Source organism: Apteryx rowi, unplaced genomic scaffold, assembly GCF_003343035.1.
Source record: "Apteryx rowi isolate R43461 unplaced genomic scaffold, aptRow1 scaffold_430, whole genome shotgun sequence".
Classification (NCBI taxonomy): domain Eukaryota; kingdom Metazoa; phylum Chordata; class Aves; order Apterygiformes; family Apterygidae; genus Apteryx; species Apteryx rowi.
Genome location: NW_020450684.1, coordinates 177,350 through 197,736, shown reverse-complemented (window position 1 = coordinate 197,736; position 20,387 = coordinate 177,350). Strand labels below are relative to the sequence as shown.

The window sequence follows — 20,387 nt, the reverse complement described above, 5'->3', positions numbered from 1 at the left end:
GGGCGGCGATGAGGCAGCGGCTCGGTGTCTCCCCGCAGGTACCCGCTGTTCCAGCCCGGCGGCCCCCAGCTGCGCCTGTTCCGGCCCGACTTCTTCATGGCGGCGGTGCGGCCCGGCGTGCCGCAGCCGGCGGACACGGCGCAGTTCCGCGTCTCCATGGAGTGAGTGCGGCCGGCCCGCGCCGGGTGCCGAGGGCGGGCGTGCCGGGCTTGTTTTTTAACCGCTCCTTGGTCCCTGCCGCTGCCTGCCCCCCCCCTCCCCCCCAGGGGCTGGGGGGGGGAGCCGTGGGGAAGGTCACCCGGGGAAGTGGGGCCGTGTCCGGGCGTTCGCCCCGCGGGGGCCTGCAGCGAGTAGGAGCTACTCGTCCGGAAAGTCGGCAGGCTGCCTGAGCCGGGCGGGCACGCAGCTCCCGCAGCTTCTGCCAGCGCGGGGGCCCTCGCTGCTGAGGTTGCAGAAAGTAAAGCCCTTAGCGCTCTTACGCCTTCTAGACTATAACCTGCTCTGGCAGCACGCGATCTGTGTTGAGTTTATATTTTTGTGCAGTAAAGCTGCCTTGGTCAAAAGGAGAAGACACATTTATTCCAGCCCACCAACTAGACTATAAATACTCTGGCTCTGCTTAGATTTTAGTTAAATACTTAATGTTTTTCTTTCTCTCCTTTCCCCCAAATGTTTTCCCTTTGCCTAGAATGACAAAAGTGGATATCAAGAATTACCTTGAAAAAATATACAATGTGCCAGTAGTGGCAGTGAGGACCAGGATACAGCATGGTAAGTGCAGTTGAGTAATCTGGAGGGATGGCTACAGCTTCCCTGCATGTCCTGAAGAGACTTTTGCTATCAAAAGCTGCRTTAGATTTCATTGTACTTTGGTTCCAGGTACTTACCTGGTGACATTTACCAACTCGGTGATTTATTTGTTCTGTAAAGCAAATATACGCTGCTGCATATTTGAATGATCTGATTAGATTATAACATAAGTTCAGTTTTATAAAGAAAAACCTGAGTTTGAAAAGCCTTAAAACCTTGATTTTTATCTAGTTTCTGCAGTATGCTTTTGTAGTTGGGACCATTTCTCTCTGAAGACCAATGGGTATCTCACTTCAACAGGAACTGTCTTCAAGTGTTTTAATAAAATTAATAATTAAATTTATTTAAAAAAAGAAAGCCTATGACTGTCATCTGAGATTACCCAGGAAGCACCTCGAGGATGTGTTATGGTTTAACAAAAAGCAAAGATGTAGAGAGAAGTAAAATGTTCTATTAGACCAGTAGATAAAATTGGAAAAACATCTTAAATTTTCAGTTTTTCAACACTTGTAGTTATTGCTCGGCTGCTACAGACCTGCCACTTCCACTCATCCCTCCCCACACCACCGCCCCATAATAACCCAAGCATCCCCCCTACCATTTGTTTTAAGTTATTCTGAACCCCAGGTGGAGCAGGCAGACCACTCTAACTGAACAGAATAAAAATTATATATATGTTCATCTCCACATATTAATTCTTCCTGAGTTTGGATGCAGTGCAAAGTTGGAAAGATATTTTTTATGTCATTTCCTTTTTGATCACTGGGCACCGTTAATCAAATGAAACGTGATTTTTTGTTTAGAACATCTTCGATGGCTGGATTTTTCTTTTTTGTGCGCTGGTTCTAGCAAAGGAACTGGTTGATGCATTTAAAAATGGTAGCAGTAGGGATGGATTTAAAAAAAGGATCGAGGAAAAAGCTGGAATAGAGGAAAATAGGAATGAAAGAAAAATTAAAGCTTTAAGAGATGGTTTTAAAACTCAGAACATGTAAAAGAAAGAAAAGAAAACGAAAGTATCTGCAATATGCTTATGTGAAAAAATAAAATTAAATGAAGCCTTAATATCAAGCACTTGTAGTTCTAAACAGCACTGGAAAATATTTGTGCTTGTCCTTTTAGCCATTTTGTCCGCCACTGCTATTAGAAGTGGCGGTGGAATATATATACACAGGATAAAAGGAGAAAGGGGTGAGAAAGCATAATAATTTGAGAGCTTTAATGTCTGTCTAACATGCAGGGAATAAATTGAACTTAGGGTTCGGCAGTGACCAGCATACGTGCTGAAAGTCAAAATGCTTTGGTTTTTTTGGATGTAGAGTGTAATTTCCTGACAGACAAACAGTAAAACAGTAGATCATGCTCTAGAACATTAGCTGGGCAGTAAGAGGTGACGTGTTTGTAGCTGTTTAGCGGGCATTTCCTCCTTATGTCCCCAAAGCAGTTGATATAGGGAGGACAGTTTATTACTTCTGCCCCCCCTACTTGGGAGACCTGCCTCCTTGCTCCGTTGCAAACTTCCTATGTGACTGGGTAGCCACAGCTGCTCTCAGCAGCCTGAGTGTGGTGATGCCCCAGTTCGCCACCTGTAAGTGAGGAGAGTAGTATTTACCAATTTCAGTATGTTTTAGTAGTTGCGATACTACTGCAAGGGGTTTCTGTGTTAGTACTGAAGAAAGAATATTCCTCTTAATGGTAAATCAAAACTAATGAAGACCCCCCGTCAGCTTGGTTGTGCTTTGGGGAACTTGGAAGTTCTGAAAAGTAATGGTGGGACTCTCTCCGTTTGTGCAGGTGCACACAACAGGAGGAACCACAAGAATCAGAGGGTGAAGAAGCCGGATTACAAGGTCGCCTATGTACAGCTGGTGAGTTAACATGGGTGCTTGCTGGAGTAGAGGAAGGGACTGTTAATCTGCCAAGCTAGAAGTAATGTTCAGTGAACTGTCCAGTTGGCTGCATATTTCTGCCAATCCTCTAATAAAGGCATCATCGTTAAAACCTGCCAGACTGTAAAAAGAGATTTACTGATTTAAATGACTTAGTATAAAAAGCAAATTCAAATAAATCTTTAGTTTTCAAGTCCCATTTTGTTTGAGGCCTATATGTAAGTTATGGTCTGATGTCATATGGTGCTGCTTTGCCAGTAAGTTTCAGGCTGACCCTGTACTCAGTGTGCTGGAAGGTTCACCACTTGTGTGGTTGATTGCTGAAATGTCCAGTAAGTGAAAGAATATAGTGTAAGGGTGGAGAACTTTTTATTAAAGCTCTTTGGATCTTGGAGAGGACTAAGGCATATTCCTTGGAGAGCTTTAAGTCATGTCTAGCAAGTGTGCTTTGTGGCTAAGCTGGGTTCTAAAATGTGTGTTGGTTGCCCAGTGGAAAAGAAGCTTAATGTTCTTACAACTTTCTTTCATAACAGGAGCATATTACAGTTTAGACTTCTTTTGGGCTTACCTATCCCCACATAAAAAAGAAACCCAACCAACCAAAAAAACCCCCCTTCATATACAGAAATTGCATTAAAGGAGTGCTATTTATGTTACAAAATTGTAAATTTAAAATTGCTGTTGGCAATGCAACGTCAGTGTTACTCCATACAAGGAATCTGTGTGGGGAGAAACATTGCATGGTCTTGCAGTTTAAAGACTACATAAGAATTCATATGCACTTGGGATCAAATTAAAGATGTACAGACAATTRGAAATCTGGCATTTCCTATTTTTGCAGAGTTTAAATGAGCTTGGAAGTTTTTCTCTTAGCCCCTTTTGAGGAGGGGATGGAAAGAAAAGTGGGGACAGCGTATTTCACTAGACAGCCTTTATCTTTGAAGGAACAGTGTAAAATACCCTGTTAATAGAAAGTAACATTTATATTTAGATCAGGCCTAACCTTGGTTTACTATGCTGAAGTTAAAGCTAACCTCCTCTCCACGAAGATTTTGCCTTACAATGGCTATATTGATGGAAAAACACACACCTCTTCAAGGAAGACAGGGTCTGTGCTCTGGGCAGGGGGGAACTTCTCCCCTGATGGAGGGAAGGCTGTTGTCTGGGTGTAGGTTTTTGTCTGTGAGACATCAGGTAAAAATAATTGATTGAGAACACAGCTGAGGAAATGAATGCAAGGAATAGTTTTATATCTGCTAGCCATAAGTTGCCTTCTCTGAGTGTTGTTGGTTAGTAGGTAATTGCAGGCACTTTCCATTGTCATGGCCTCTTGCTGGTGACATTTTTATTCTTAGAGACTCCTTTCCCAGGATTGAAGCAGACACGCATCTTTACTGAGCCTTGGTCAGTTTTCAGATTTTATTTTGCTGTATTTAATGTTGTCTGCTGCACTGAGAAGGAGGTAATCTGCAATCCACAGACAAATGCAGGGGGAAGGAGCCGGAAGCAAAATGATGCTGTTTCATGGAGCAAGTCACACATTTAAGGCAGCATTTTTGCACATTCACTCCAGATCAAACATCTGAACCTGCAACAGTTACCACCACCTTGTGGATAGCTTTGCAGTGTCCCTGGAGTGGAGGATTACCTAAACTAGCTTGGTACTGAAAGCAGTCAGACAGCAGTAGCTCTTTTAATTCCTCCAGCCTCTCATTTTGTCTGCTTGGGCAAATTAGCCTGCACAGAGCCTTGTGATACTGTGACTGAGGACTTCTCCTGCTACGTAAGACAGCATGTCACCCTGTACAGCACTGTCATGTCCCATGGTGCCATCCTTTAGACAAGTTTTTTAAGAATGTCATGCTTTCCAGCTGTCCCGTGGATGGGGGCCAGGCCTGCCTTTTGGTGTTTGCTGTACAGCGTCTAATGTAAGGGAATCCTCAGCAGTTTCTGGACTCTGTTGGGTGAAGCTGGATCTGTGCATCCTCGCTTCACTTCATTCCTGGTCTCTTTGTTCTTTTTGTTGTTGCTGTTATCTGTTAACTCCTTTAACATTTAGACCTTTCTATTTTTTTTTCTTTTGTTTTTTGCCTTTCATCACTAGTTCTGGTGTCTCAGACACTGAGCTCCCAGTTATGTGTTCATATCAACTTTAAACAGTGGGTGAGGCCAGAAACCCAGTGTCAGTTCTGAAACTGAAGGTTTTGCCTTCAGTCTCATTCATGGTTTGATTCTGGCCAACACAGGCCCTGTGCAGTCCATTGTTAATATCTGCCTAATTTAGGGAAGTCTTTGGTAACCACTGTAAAATCCTATTTTCATGAGAATTATTTAGCATCTGCCATGAGTCAGAGTGGTTGGGCTTTCCCACCATTTTTACCAGCTGTGTTTTCTCTCATTAATCCAGTTTCAAGTTAAAAATGCTTATGACTGGAAAAATAAGTTCTTGTTTATGGAAGCTCTTGGGTTGATCTTCCTGTTGCCCACTAGGTGGAAGTATTGCTCTTCCTAGTGTGACTTGCTAGCTGCTCTGTTGTGGTTTACCTGAATGAAGTTGAGTATATTCTCATGACTAGTTACGCTTGCCTGCTTCATAAAACATCATCTTATGTGTCCCCACGCAACATATATGTCTATTAACTTACTGCAAGTGTCTTAAAGGTGAAAGATGTATGAAGTCATAGTTGGTATACCCTTAAGAATCAGATTAGTCCCCAGCTGTTCCACATGTAAGAATTGTTGTCCTTTCTTTTCCAAATACTATTTCTTGGAGATTCAGAGCTGTTTACTTTATTCTCAGGCTGTAACTGGACAAATAAATGATCAGTCCAAGCATAATATTTTCACATTAAAAAAATACCTCAAATCATAGAAGGCTGTGGATCAACAATATCTTGCCATTCCAGAGCCTGCCTACCTTTTTTTCCCTTTTTGGAATGTGGTGAGAAAGGTTTAAGTTATAGACTCATGGCCATTGCTTTCAAACGCTTCTTTTTTACACTGTTTTGTTTTCTTAATTAAAATCAAAGCGGTGTATCTTTGCCAAGTAGCTTAAATGAATATCATACAGCAACCTTTCTCTTTACTCTGATAAAGTTATGATTATCCTACTGTTATATTWAAAAAAAAAAAAAAATCCAGTGGGAAACTTTACAGTTGCATCAACATCAGGGAAATTAAAAAAAAACAACAACATACCCTCCTCCTCCTTCAGTGTTCTCACTGGTTTAGCTCAACAGGTGTTAGCACCCGTGGGAGCCCAAGTGTAGACAAGCCTCTGGAATCCAGACCTATTTTTAATTAAACCTGTTTTGAGAAATCTAATGGAGATGGCTGTAAAAAGCAGTCTGACCTTGTCAACATTAGGACTAACACCTATTTAGCCACATGAATGATGGCACAAGTGGGAGCATTTTTGCAAATGCTTTCTCCTCAAACCCTGGCTAGTGTCCTGTACATTCATTGTAATTAACCCATTTGCACATTAGATGTGACAGCAATTTTCATCTTGCATCTAATGAATTCAGAGGAAAATTGGATTCTCTGTATGCTGTGGCATTACCATGTGGATTTTAAAGTTGCTTTCTATGCTGTTTTGCCATACTTGTTATTTTACCATCAGATATTACCACAGAGATGGTCGGAGAATTGTTCAAATGCATTGGATTATTAAACTTAGCTGCATTTGCTGCTACTGCTGGACCAAATCCCACACTGTTGGGAGTCCAACATTTTTTGGTTAACGACACTATAAACATCACTTTTCTCCTAATTCTGAAGGACAGTAGTAAGTGCTTCAATTATCTAAATAATCAGAAGACCTCACAGTTGTTTACATGACCAGTGTTTGCTGCGTCATTCCTACACAATAATATCTGTGCTGACCTTCCATTCCTAAACTTTCCAAGGGATGCAAAGGTCAGAAGAGTATAAGTGCGTTTGTGCTGGATAATCCTTCTTGCAATTTTCTGACATGAGGCTTAGCAGTGGAAAGGTTAACACTTGACTTCATAGGCCTAATTATGGTCACTTAACCTCCCATTAAAATGAATGAAGGCAATTTGTACCACTTGATGTGGTAACTCCTTCTGTAGACTCTGAGAAAAAGGTGTGTCTCCACCCTAAATAACCAAAAAGACTTGAAATGTAAGCTGAAAATATTTGCTTGGTGCTTAGGTCACTTTCCATGTTGAAGAATGTTAGTATTTAAGAAATGAATCTTCGTGAGACCTAGTGTATAAATCAATTTTACCTTTGGATAATGCTGAAACACGGATTAGATGTGGGCAGGAGTAGAAGTGGTGCCCTTTTCTACAGTCTAAACACTGAACCACGCATCTCGCTTGTATATAACCTTAGAATTTGCAGCAAAAAGAGAAGTCTCTGGGAAGACCCTAATTCCAGGATAGCAGTGCATAAAATCATCACATTGCCTTTATTTTTATGCCAACAGTAAAATACCCTTTGTAACAACTTCTTCATAGTTTGCTTTTTTCCTTTTTATTTATTTATTCTTTAAAGCATTATGAGGGCTGTTTATATACAAGAGGACTTGGTGGTAGAGCTTGTCCTGAAAAACTCCAAAATTTGTCAGTGTACCACCTCACGTGGGTGGAAAAGTTCTTTTGCTAACAGTGCAGAATCCAGTTCCAAGGTAGATTAAATTATACAAGCAGAATGATTTCTTTAGCAATTTATTTGCCTTTTCTAGAGGKTTTTCTTTTGGCAGAGCTGTGTCAGGTAGGAGGGTATTCTTGTCTTCTCCCCCTGCCTCTGTGCTCCTAACTAAGGTAATTGGGCTGCCGAAAGTTCTAAAAGAAGGTCAAACCTTAGCGTTTTTAGAGCCCATTTCAGTTTATTATCTTCAAAATTTAAAGGGAAGACCTTGGTTAAATGGCTTGCAAAAGGTAACACGGGGAACAATGTCAGGATTAGGAATAAGCCACATTTTTGCTTTCTGATTGAATATGCTAGCAGTTCATGTTCTAGCAGTCTAGAAACTAGATAAAACCCTCATTCTGTTGAACTTGTTAGAAATTTAGTTGTTCACTTTATCCCAATTAGGATTTCATTCTAAGGATGCATTTTTCGCATAGCTGTCTAATGGATACTTTATAGAATGGAAGACTTTTACAAAGGAAAAAAGTATAATATTTTGAACAGCACTACATGACGGAGCGATGATCCATCCATCCCTTTGGTAGACATTTTTTTGAGAAGGTGACATGTGAGCTAGAACTTTGGTAGCCTCTGGCATCATATTGAAGATGCACTGAACGTAAATATGCCTGGATGGACTCAGCCCTTTATGTAAGTTGATGCTCTTGGTATTTTTGAAATTTTGAAATACCCAAGATACAGGCTTCTTTTGAAAACTAGCTACTGAGCATGCACAACAGCTATTTTTCATACAGTTTTCATCACTCTAGAGTTTTACAGTGTAGTATTACTGCATAGTATTGTTACTTAAGATTTATCAACCTTCAGTTCTCAGGGTGTAATGTCTTGGCTGTTTCAAATAGTGTCTGGCTGCCAGCCAAAATCAGAATTTCTTCACAAAACAAGATCTGGAAAGAGCCAACGTGTCTGTGCTGATTTTTATTTATTAAAATACTCCAGATACAAATTGACATTTTCAGCTCAATATTTGACTTTCACCAGCCTTGAAATGGGAACTGCGAGCATTTTGATAAACAGCTGAAAGGTTCGTCTGGTTTCACTACGGCCTCTGTGCATATCTTTTTTTCTTTCTTTTTTTTTTTCTTTTAATAAAAACTGTTTTGCAATTCTCAGTGAATTACCATGGATGTTCTTCGTATGCTTTAGGGACCGCTTTCCTTCAATCTACAATATGGGAAGTGCGTCGGTGCTGGAAACATACCCGAGTGGAAGTGCTGCATAAGAACAGCTACTTACTACACTGTTACCAATATAAATAGTTCTCAAACTTTCAGCGTAGGTGGTGTGCCTACCATGTTAGCCTGAAGTGTCTTCTGATTTCTTAGCTAAAATGGCTTCCTTTCCAGAGTGGATGAGTCCTTAGAATTGGCCTTGCCTGTGCTGTAGGTACCATTGGGCTGAGTGACCTGCTTGCAGTGCAGTTAAAATAGTAATTTCTTGTAATGTAAACAAATTATTTTCCAAATGCTTTTGTATGCTAAAGTCTTGGGCAGCCCTTGGCCTCAAGGCCAAGGTGCTTATTCCTACTGCTGGAAGTTTCAGTAGGCTACAGCTTTGGGACTGTTCAAGGACATTAAGACCTGGTTCTGTGCCTCAAAATGCAACTATGCTTTAATTGTCACAGGACAGCTGTGGTAAGCATACCTGTTGGTAATTTAAAAGTACAAAAGAATTTAAACCCCAGAGAGTACACTGTGGAAAGGAAAAACCATGATTTGTTCCAGTTGAGCTTATCCAGGCTAGAATCTAGGAAAGAGCAATGTACACAGCAGCTCCCTTGTTGTTTTTATAGTATGGTCAGGCTCTTAGGAAACCCCCAAGAAGTATGCGCTACAAAAACAACTGGAGCATTGCTGTGTATGAGTTGATATTTCCTAGATTCTAGTCTGGATAAGCTCAACTGGGATAAATCATGTTTTTTCTTTCCAAAGTATATGCTTGAGATTTGGATACTTTCACACCTGTAAATTGCCATGTTGGACATATACGGCTGAATGAATCACAACACACGTTCAGCTGGATCAAGGATATGGTGACAGTTTATTCAGATTTAATTATGTCACATTTCTGGTTCCAAAATATACTGTAGATAGCCATGTTGTGGAAGACTCATTTGATCTCCTTTGTGCAACCATTTCATAACTAGGCCTCTGGTTTGGTTATATTTACAGCACAAGTATAAAGAATGGGTGATTTGCAAAAACTGTTTCCGTCTGAGGCAAATAAATGCTTTTGTTGAGATTTCTCTGTGCAGTATTCTGCTGAAGAAGTTCATGTATGCTAAGGTTTGTAAGTGTTTTGGAGAATAATTATTAAGTGGTCCCTAACAGTTAAGTGTTTTATTATGCAAAGTTGCATACTGAATGGAAAGAAATGGAAGGGCTGATGCTGTTGAGTTTAATGAAGTTGTGCTTAGTGCAAACACCACTTAAAAAGAAAGTAGATAATGTTAATGGGATAGAACATTTCCACAGAATAATGGTTTCCTGCTGTTAGATAAAAACCAGAGACCAAGCAAATGTTTATTTTCCAAGTGGGAGACATAGATCTGATGATGATGTTGTACTAAAATGACTTGTCTGTTAGGCAGAATGACTGATGCAGATGTAATCACTTTAATCTCATCACTGATGTATTAGACAGATTGTTCCCACTGTAATTGTTTTACACTCTAGTTTTTATTCCTGTTGATAACAGACCTCTGATATCCGTTATTCTGTATTCCCACATTATCCCCTATAATGACAGCTGCTAGGACTGAACTATAGTCTCTCTTTTACTTAGATGAGATCTAAACAACTGTAACCACTACCCATATTCTAAGTATTAACATAATCAGTGCCTCCCTGCCCCCGCCACCATGCATTTCCCTGATGGTGTTACTTTAACAGAATCACTTATTTCACTGGTCTTGCTTTTACTGTATGACTCAGTACAACATCTTGGGGCTGGTTCAAAGTTGAATATCGTAAGAAGTGTCCATCTCCTGATCATTCACATTCATTCTTTAAAGAACGATGCCAGTGTCTTAATTCGCACACAGAAGGGAAGAGGCTTAAAGTTAGGATATTGGGGGGGAGGGCTCTATGTGTGTCTTGGAGGTGGGGCGGGAGGGGGGAGAGGTCTCGAGAGGTGAGAAGTACATAACATTTTGCACCAGCTGAAACTTCAGGGTGGTCTTTCGTTGTAGTTTTAGGTGTATGCATCATAGCTACTGCAGAAAGGCTGGAATGTGTGTTTGACCATTTGTTTTCTCTTTAGGGCCAAGGACAAACTTTTCAGTTTCCCAACCTATTTCCAGAAAAAGAACAAACCCCAGAAGCTCGCTCTTTTGATGACTTCAAGAATAAATATCTCGAGGAAGAGGCGCAGAGGCAGAGAGGTGACCCCAGACGAGGCGGAGTCCCTGATTGGTTTGGACTTTGATGCAACAAGTCAGCTGCCTTTTTTAGGCTCAGAGGGATTTTAATCAGCAGAACTTGCACTCTTCTCTTCTTGTAATGACCAAGGGTTTATTTTTGAGCAGCCCTTGTTAGCGTGTCTTTTTACCTGGCTATTTGTGCACGACTACAACAAAATGGCCCAAAAGAAATAAAAAGGTAAAATAAATCCGACTGCATCAGATCTTTCCTGTGAACTTGTGGACTGTTTCTGAAATGTGGAATTGCTTGTTGTTGTTTCTGACTGTGTCATTTTGCTTATCCTCTTCCTGCTTCTTTAGGTAATTTGAGTAAAGTAGGAGACGTTATAGTTACCAGGATAAGTGTGGTTTGTGTTGAACAGAACGTATAAAAGGCAAGGTAGGACAACCAGAGGTGGACAAGAAGTTGCAGAAAAGTAGACTGTAGGCTCAGAACATAGGTGTACGTATTGTCAGGTATGATGTCCTACTATTTTGTGAATTGCCTTGCTTCCAAAGTGACCCCCTTTCCTTAGGGATGTATGTTTGATCTGATTTCACTCCTTTGTTGATGGTTGTGTGGCATCTTGGAGAGGGGGCCTGTTGGATAGCCTTGCAGCCATGCATGTGTGCATTTGATTCAGAAAAGCTTCAAAGAATGGACAAATGTGGTGCACTGTCTCTGCTTGCTGTTGTGCAATGCAGGTGGCTGGCCTGCCCTAGGAACATTTACTGGCATAGCTGTGATAGTATTCCCCCCCCCCAACCCGCAGCTACCTTGCAGAGCTGGCAAGAGTCCTGTGTAGACACAGTTGTATTGGCATAAAAATGCTTCTGCCAGTGTAGACTGTTTTGGGCTCAGGACTAGTGAAAAGACTCTTTTTACTTTTTCTGGTGTAACTCCCTCCACTTTTAGGTTGCTGATGTCGCTGCAGTGGTAGAACTGTTCTAGGCCTTCAGGGCTGCTGTATTCAGGTTTTTCATTTGCCTAGCTCTGCTGCTGTTTCTCCTCATTTTGATGAGGATTATTTCTCTTTCCCTTTGTCAAGTAATATGCTCTGCTGGTGTGTCAGAAACGGTGGAAAAAGTGAGGGCTAGGAAGGACTTTACCACAGATAAAGAGAAGGATGTATTTCTGCAGGCCATTAGCTATGATGCCAACACATGCAGGGTTAAATGTATAGCTAAAGTTTCCCTGCCTTTTGAGTTCTGCCACTTAGCAATTGGCAGGGTAGTGAATGAACCCTTGCCTTGAACACTTCTACCCGGGTGCTCTCCTTTATTGTTCTGTGTCTGAACTTCTTGTTTGGACAGCTAGCAAGATGTTTACAAGGAAACAGCTGTTCCCCAGAGAAGCAATCTAAGGAGGATTTTAGGCACCCTCTTCTGTTCATTAGTTGCTTGTTTCCTCCTGCTACTTCCCTTCTTCAGTCCATCTTCTTCTGTGGTTTGTTGCTTACAAGTCCAGTGACTCTCTCACCCCACTCTTTGTCCAACTTCCAAGAGGGATCATGCAGATGATCTGCGTAAGTCAGCTGGTGCTTAAACAGAGAGATGCCCTCAGAGATGAGGGAGACAAGGCAGGATTTGCTAGTCCCATGCTGCTGACAGAGCTGCAATAGTAGATGTGGAAAAATACTGAGTTCACTGAAAACAGTTTTTATGTTTGGCATGTCTGCAAAGCTAACACTTCCGGAGTTTTGTAGTGACACGTGAAACTTAAGGTTAAACCAAGAACTGGCCTGCAGTTTTAAAGTAGGAAGACCGAATTTGTCTAGATAAAAGGGTTTCCTCTCTGATATACGCAGCTCTCTTTTAAGGAGACTGTCTCTCAAGCTGCCAGCTAAATGTGGACTTGATCCATATTGGGGCTGGGTATGGAGTTGATCCATACTGGGACTGGGACTTTGCTCCTACAATATAATGTTATGGAGTTTGCTATTTTTTCTTCACTTTCCTTTGTGGTGGCCTCCAATATAGGTAACTCCATCTTCTCCATGGTGAAGATAAATGAAAAGAATTCATCTAGTGCTGCCATATATCTTCCTAACTGGTTGGTCAGCCTTAAGCAAGCAAGCAGACAGGTATGTGATAGTTCTGGATAAGTGAGGCTGTATTCTGTGTGTTAGGTGTAACAGAAAGGGATATATTAACCATCAGCCTCTCTGCCTTCCCTGTTATGGTCCTCAGGAGAGGTTGGAGTCACCAGCTCCTGTACTGGCATTGAGGACCCATGCTGAGAGGAGTTTATTTGCAGTCCCAAGTATGTTCTAGGCTGAGTGAGTATCAAAAGCCCAGGGCAGGTCTACCATGTTTTGCTACTCTGTGATTTCTCCATGGATGATTAATTTCTAGCTCATGTTCAAGGCAGGTTTCTGTCTGGAATGGCACAAAAGGGAAGAAATAGAGATGAGTATACCCGTATCTATACGAAGCTGCAGCGACCAAATTCTGGCAGATACTCAAGCTCCTTAAGAGAACTTACATTACCAGATGCTTCTCAAATAGTATTCCTGTGAAATTAAGGTAAGATTAAAAAAAGAAAATTCAGAGCCCCTCACCCACCATTATTTTGCTTTAATGCCCCTGATTGCCGTGGAAATGGGATAAAAAAAGATGTCAAGTCCTTCCCAGTCCACTGCTGGCCAGCATTTCTGAGGAAGTGCCAATGGCTTTGGATGCTTAGTATGATACAGTACTTCACAAATCCCATCCCCCAAACTGCACAGGTAGGCTAGAAAATAATGGAGATAATACTTGAATATGAAGGCAAAATTTGTATCACATACCAGAGAAGTACAGCAAATGAGTGATGAAGCTAGGACAAGCACTCAGAATTACATAGTTCTGTACACGAAATTGTGCTCATTCCAGCACATCCTGGAGTTTTTGTGTGATGCAAAGGATCAGTAGGACCTGTGAGGTTGCATCTAGTCCTGCTATCAGAGAGGTGTCGAGCTGTCCTTGGCTGTATCAGCAGCCTTACCTGTGGGCCAAGAATTTGGATGTATGCGTGAATAACTTCTCCAAGGAGCAAAGTAATGACTTGGTTGAAGAGGCTGATGTTCTTTCTGTGTGCTGGACACAGCAGGAAGAAACCATGTCCCGCGCTTGGCATGCACAGCTCTGCAGCTGCTGGCTTCCCTGACATGCAGTGGAGACGTGGAACACAGTTTCGTTCTCCTCTGAATGTGTACAGCCTCCCAAAGAGAGTAATGTGCTGGAACAGTCAGCGGATGCGCAATTGATTGCGTAGGCCACTCTGGTGGAGGCGCGCATTCAGCTACGATGGGCAGCGTCTCAGCAATACCAGTACACTTCAGAGGGAACCTGTGATTGCTTTTTTGTTTGCTTTTATTTACTGTTTTTTAAAACAAACCAAACTGAATTGCAAAGAGAGTCAAGTGGCTCTGTAAAGTGGCTCTCCTAACATTGCAACTTCGAAATGGGTTTTGTGCTGTAGCTTCTGCTTGGAAGCTAATGGTAGGCTTGTTATTGGTTGAAGTGGATCACACAAGAATGTGTGGGAGTGTGCAGGTGACAAATTTACTGTGTCTTGTAACCACTTATCACCTGAGCTATGCTACATGACCTCAAAGGATGAAAATGATTGTCTTCACGGTTACTTTGAAGTAGGAAGGCATATAGTGCAGCTCAGCTGACAAGTGGTTAGTCACAAAGCTGCAGTAGCTTCATCTTCTCTGTATAAGCCCCCCCTATGTCAAAGATGTTAAGTATTTCCTGCAGATCAATGTCTATCTTTATTGTCCTGTGCATCATTCCCTCTTTGTTATACTACTTGGTGATCAAGAGAAGAGAAAAGGCTAAATGGACTAAAAGATGGGAAAGAAGTAAATAGTCCCTTGCGCTACTTTGATGAATCCCAAAGGAGGCATATTCTAATCCAATTAGCAAATATCCTTGCTCTCTACACAGGAAAGTCAAGTCACACAGAGGGTAAATGGCTCACTTCCATGACTGAATGTGTCTGAGAATGGGTAATCCAGAGCTTCCGATGCTTTCCCCCCTACTGGGACTCCTGAATTACGCATCTTGTGACAGAAAGAGGCATTCAATGGTCTGATCCATTGCTGAGTAGCACTAGCACTTCTGAATGAATGAAACAGTGGGAAAATTTTGCTTACTTTATCCAAGGTGGTCTTGCTGTGGAAACTCTGTTCATGGCTGGGGAATTTCTGATCCATCTGGGTCATTCCAATTATATCAAAGCCCCCCCCTCCCCCCCCGAAAATCATTTTCCATATTTCAGTTTTTAGATCGTAGGATAGACAATTGTTTCTTCAGCTGTGGAGTGTTTGTGGAATGACTTGCAGAGAGTGGTAAGGGTTGGATACAGGACGTCTGCTTAGCGTGTGAAACCGGGAGAGGTGCACAAAGCAAGCACTATTTTTGCTAGAAGGACTGAAAGCTGTAAAATACTGTTATCTTGACAGTGCTGCTTTCTCCTGAAGTAGAGTTCAAGGACTGCTCAGAGTCCAATTTAAAACAGTTGTTTGAGAAGGGCTTTCCAGGGTGGCTTATATGCCAAGGCTCATAGGTACCATGGCTAAAAAGGAACATTGTGATAATCTCTTCTGACCTCCTGAATGACACAGATCATAAAATTTCATGCCATAGGTTCTGTGCGTAGGCCAGAAGCCTGTGGTTGAACGTTACCTGGAATGGGTTTCAAGGCTTAAACTTGACAAGCATGGCTGAGTGAAGTGAATTTCCTTGAATAAGCTGGACCCAAGCAGTATGAAAGTCAGCAACATGTCATCTGACCTGTGAATTGCTTAAAGTGGTTGTAATAGGGAAAACTGAGTGTTGCTGTTTAGGAATCATATGTTTGTAGAAAGGGGAGGTAATTTTTGTAAATATTATTTTCTTTAAATGCAGAAGTTTTTAGAGTAGCTAGGATGACATCCTAGTTGAACCATTCCTTTTAGAGTGATTTATGGCTGTTTAGACAGAATGTAGCTCTTTGTGTATAGTGTGGCTTATCAAAGTGTGTGCTGCTGTTGCTGACACACCCAACTTGCAGAATTCAGGAGATACCCTATAATCATTTATACCATAGGCCGAGGGGACGGTAACTAGGTCCTGGTGTAAAAGTAATTGCTTTTATTACAAAACATAATGGATTATCAGTCTCTTGTCCTTTTCTGCCTTCAGCTGTTTGTAAATGCTGTGAATGGAAATAAATTAGAATTTTGAATTGTCAACTGGATTCAAAACAAGAGGTAAGAGATGCCACCACTGCATTTGTAGAGGAATGCAGAGCCCAGAATTAGGCACTGAATTTTCCTCTGTGGTGCCTCGTGCTTTAGAAAGCATCTTGAGGCCACCAAGTATTCTAGGTAGGTAGGTCTTACTTGAGATCTGGCAATTAGTTAATGTTATCTATGTTTCATTGTCCAAAGTTCATGGTTTAGGAGTTGGACAAGACCAATGATAGCAATTCAAGGCTTGGAAAACTTCCTTTCCTAAAAAAGGCTTGGGAAACTCACTCTATTGATTCAGTGTGATTTAGAAGCATCTTAACTGTTGTCTGTGTGTATACCTGAGAAAGAAAGATTTCTGAGAGGCAGAGCACAATTTAGTGTAGCAAGCAAGGGTGCAGCTAGAGAAGTGAAATGAGTAGACTAGAAAGGGAACATCTGTGGTGTGAGCAAGTGTTATTCTCATAAATGGAGGGAGAAACCAGGGAATCTTTCTGGATCATGTGGTGCTTTTCCCATGAGCCTGTGCTGAAAATGTAGAGCTGCAGAAGGCCTCTTAGGTCATACAGTCAATCTCCACAAATAGAGACTGCTGCAGGCTGAGCTGTGCCAATGCTTGCACACATGGCAAACCCAGTGTGTGGTGTGTCACAACAGCTGTCAAAGACTGGTCGTCATACCCAGAGTCTCTAAACATCCTGTTTATCCCTGCAAGGAGGAACACTTGATTGAAAGATAAATACCAAAAAAAAAAAATGGTGCTAGGAACAACATTTGCCCTTGGGCTAACGAACCTGAAAACAAAAGAAAATAAACATAGGATGGAAGCAAACAGATTTCCACACAAGGCCAGATTCTAAAAGGGATTTAGGAGCTTAGCTTGTTTTGGCACGCTTGAAAAAGAAAAAGACGTCCGGGTGCCAGGATTCGTAGGGCTCCGTATGTGCACGAATGAGTCAGGGGAAGAGCATGGGGAAAGATGGGGTGGCTGTGGTGGTGCGAGGGGGGACTGGAGAATGACGGAGCTGCCAGAAAGCTTTGTGCAGGGTCACCCTGGGGGCATAGCTTGCACATTCTTATTTTTTTGAAAAATTAAACATACTGAAAAAACCCTCCAAGTTGGCAGTGAGGATTTTTTTTTCTTCCCCCTCTGTTTGTTTGTTGTTCATTTGTCGCTGCACGGGAGGTCTGTTTACTTTGCTCAAGAGAATGAGGGACCCAAGAGACACTGCTCTGCATGCAAAGCTTTTATGGAAGGGGCTTGGGGAAGAGAAGGGGAGGAACTTTCCAAGCCTTTTGAAACAGAGCTGAAAGAGTTTGTGGGCTGTTTCTTTTGCTTCTTTGCCCAGCACACTTTGGGCCTGATGTTGCTACTGCTTTTGTAGATGTAGCTGTGCCATGGACTTCAAAGGACTGGATTGGTCCTGCTGTTAAGGGTTGATCAGACAAATCTCAACAGGGCAAGTGTCAGGAGGCCTGAGAAGCCCCTCGACTTGGTATGGAGATTCTGAGTGGTTATCTAACACTGCAGAGCCCCCTCCCAGACCGCGGGACCTCTCCTGGTGGGTTGCTTTGAAACCAGATGCGTAGCAGTGCTGCTCTCTCTTACCACCTCCCCAATAACCCTGCTGAATGAACTGGCCCTGAAGACTGAGGTGAATTCATCTCTCTCTGTGCCAGTAAGATCCTCTCACAGACAAGCCAAATGCAGCCCATCATTCCAGGGATTTCAGTTTTTAAAGGGGACTTTTCCAAAGCTATGTGGCAGCCTGCAGCTGCTGAATTTTGTTGCTTTGGATGATTTAGTTAACTTCTGAATGCCTCAGTTTCCCCAGCTGGGCTTAACAGTGATTGTGACCCAGCTGAAGATCCAGCTAATGGAGGGGGAGTGGAGATGTGCACTGTTCTTACTTACTTCACTTCAGCTGGCATTTTGGTGGATGAGGCAATATTGCCCAGCTGGATCTTCCTCATATCTTATGGTACAACAATTCTCAAAAAAGAAACGTGGGGAGAAAACTAAGGGTACTGTACAAGGGAAGTGACTGTCTTTAGATTAACAAATAGGCACAACCATTGAGTTGTGTGGGTATGTAGCAGATAGCTTACCATAATGTGAGGAATGCCAAGCGAATGGCTGATGAGTGTGATGGATAATTCAGCTGTCACGGACTTCAGAGCAATGCGGTGTTCTGCTATTTGTAGCTTTCTCATCCTTTTTGGCTTATTGAGAAATGATGGAAACTGATGGGCCTGCCTGTAACCTCAGCCTGTGCGCTTTGTGTTCATAGCACCTATTTTATAGCAGTAGTCTGTTCTTCGAAACAGCCCCAGTGCATAGCAGAACAGAAAAATTTAGATTGACACAGGGAGCTGGTTCCTTTTATCTCAATATTTCCTGTTTTAACCAACAGGAAAACTACTCAGCAATGCTGAGACATCTTTCTGTGCTGTAAAGGATCCCTTAAATACTGAGACGCACCATGTTGTTTTGGCTGCTCTGTCTCCAAAAGGAGGAGGAGTTCAGAAACCAGCTGTGAGTGTTGTTAAGGAAACAAAAAAGACCTTTGTTTTTTTTTAAAAAAAGAGTTGTAAAGCCTGTAATTGTTCATGCTAGAGGAGGGAGGAATGAGAGGGAATGCGATTAGAGATAGGCTATCCAGAAATACCTCCCTTTACAATGTATGCAAGTGGGGACTGTCAGTGAACCAAAAAGAGAGCAAGTTAGAAAAAGACACAAAAATATTTTCACTCTACATTGAATTAGGTTAGTGTTGTGCAATTCATTGCCATAAGATATCGGGGCCAAGAACTTTGCTGGATTCAGACACACTTCTGGCTGTTTCTGTGGCTAACCAGGGTATCAGAGGGCTAATAGTAATATTAAAAGTACGAGAGTTTTGGGAAGCTGTCAGTGCCATGTGCGTCAAGGCATAAACTGACTCCAGCAAACAGAGGTAGGGATGGGAAGAGACTTACTTTCTTGGGAGGGGAAAATAGCCTGTGAGCTGTCTGTTGCAGGGTTTCTTGTCCTGACCTCTGGATCAGCCTCTGTCATGTTGCAGAATCCTAGCCAACATGGAGCATGGAAAAGAAGTCAGGTTTGGTATAGTAATATTTTTAGAAGAGCCGTCTCACCTGCAATAATATATCTAGTCATTTGTTAGACCCTGTGGGGAGGTAGAGCGCCTTCTGCATTCTTCAGCTATCAGTTGTGAACATCTTGATTTCCACTGAGAGAAAAGTTAATTTGGTGGCCTAGGAAACAGGAGGGTGAAGTTCACTTCCAGGCTGTGTTTTCAGCTGAGCTTGGGTCAAGTCCTTAATCTCTCTTTCTGCCTTGGTTTTGTGTCACAGAAATTATCTAGGGATGATCATCTTTTTGTCTTTTTTTCTCTTCTATTTGCCTAGCTAATAATGCATTTAGGGAATCCTTAGTGAAAAGTGCCCCCTCCCTTTCCTCTTTTGTTGATTATGATGCACTCACTACACATAATATCAACATATTGAAGTCTAGTTTTCTTGTTTGCTTTTTCATCACACTTGAACTGTCTGGAAAAAGGAGCATGGGGCCTTTGCACACCTTAGCTGTGGAGACATGCAGTTCAGTAACGACTGCTCCGTAAAAGAGCTGTTTATTGTATTTTCTTTTTGCTGCTTTTAATAGCTATAAGCAACCCCTGTGTGGAGTGTTTCTTGACACTTGGTGACCAGCTGGGTGAGGGGCCTTCAAATTGGTTTGAAGCCTGTGGTGAGAAGAGCATAACAGGTTTCTGACTGCTCCAGTCACTTGCTGGCTGCCAAGGAATGCTGGAACCGGAGGTCGTTATTGCACAAGTAATTAAGGATTCGTCGGCCCTATCTCTCTGATTGCTTAAGGCCATTGTAGTAAGGGACGAATACTCCTGCCTGCCCATGGTTATTTGTTTTTTGCTTGCTTTGTTTTTCTTGGCTTGTGGGGAGGAATTATGAAGACTCTTGACTAGGATCTGGAAGTCCTGCATCCTAATGCATTTGGCTGTGGCCCTGGGTATGTTGTGGTACATTCTAGTATTGAGGAGCATAGTGTCCTCAGGGCCCTCTCTCTTCCTGTTTCTTCCCAAAACTGAGCTGCCAGAAAAAAAGTGCTTTGATGGTGCTCAGAAAGGAGGTACGAGTCGTCCAGGTCCTGGCACAGGGTGGGTGAAGAAGCCAGACTGGAGAATGTCTATAGAGCAGTGCATCTGAATGGCTGTAGTGGCTTCTGCCTTCATGTTAGCAGATGCAGGGCTTTTACCACAGCTGAATTGGACTCAAAAACCTGAGACTGGCTTAAAAATGAAAGGTTTCTTGCACTTTTTTTTTCTTTTTAAGGGATTCTTTCCTCTGTCTGTGGTTTCAGCCCTG

At 42.2% G+C, this 20,387-nt stretch overlaps 1 protein-coding gene and 1 long non-coding RNA gene across 2 annotated transcripts; both read left to right on the top strand.

Moving 5' to 3' along the window:
- Positions 1-16: 16 nt before the first annotated feature.
- Positions 17-11,003, top strand: LOC112971230 (39S ribosomal protein L23, mitochondrial-like). Its single transcript, XM_026076429.1, has 4 exons — positions 17-161; positions 689-771; positions 2,605-2,678; positions 10,641-11,003. Exons 1-4 carry the CDS (start codon positions 97-99, stop codon positions 10,803-10,805), a joined length of 387 nt encoding a protein of 128 aa, XP_025932214.1. The 5' UTR covers positions 17-96; the 3' UTR covers positions 10,806-11,003.
- Positions 11,004-12,756: 1,753 nt separating this feature from the next.
- Positions 12,757-17,051, top strand: LOC112971235. Its single transcript, XR_003255277.1, has 4 exons — positions 12,757-12,863; positions 12,970-13,058; positions 13,147-13,305; positions 13,654-17,051. It is a non-coding gene; the product is annotated as an uncharacterized LOC112971235 (long non-coding RNA).
- The last annotated feature ends 3,336 nt before the right edge of the window (positions 17,052-20,387 follow it).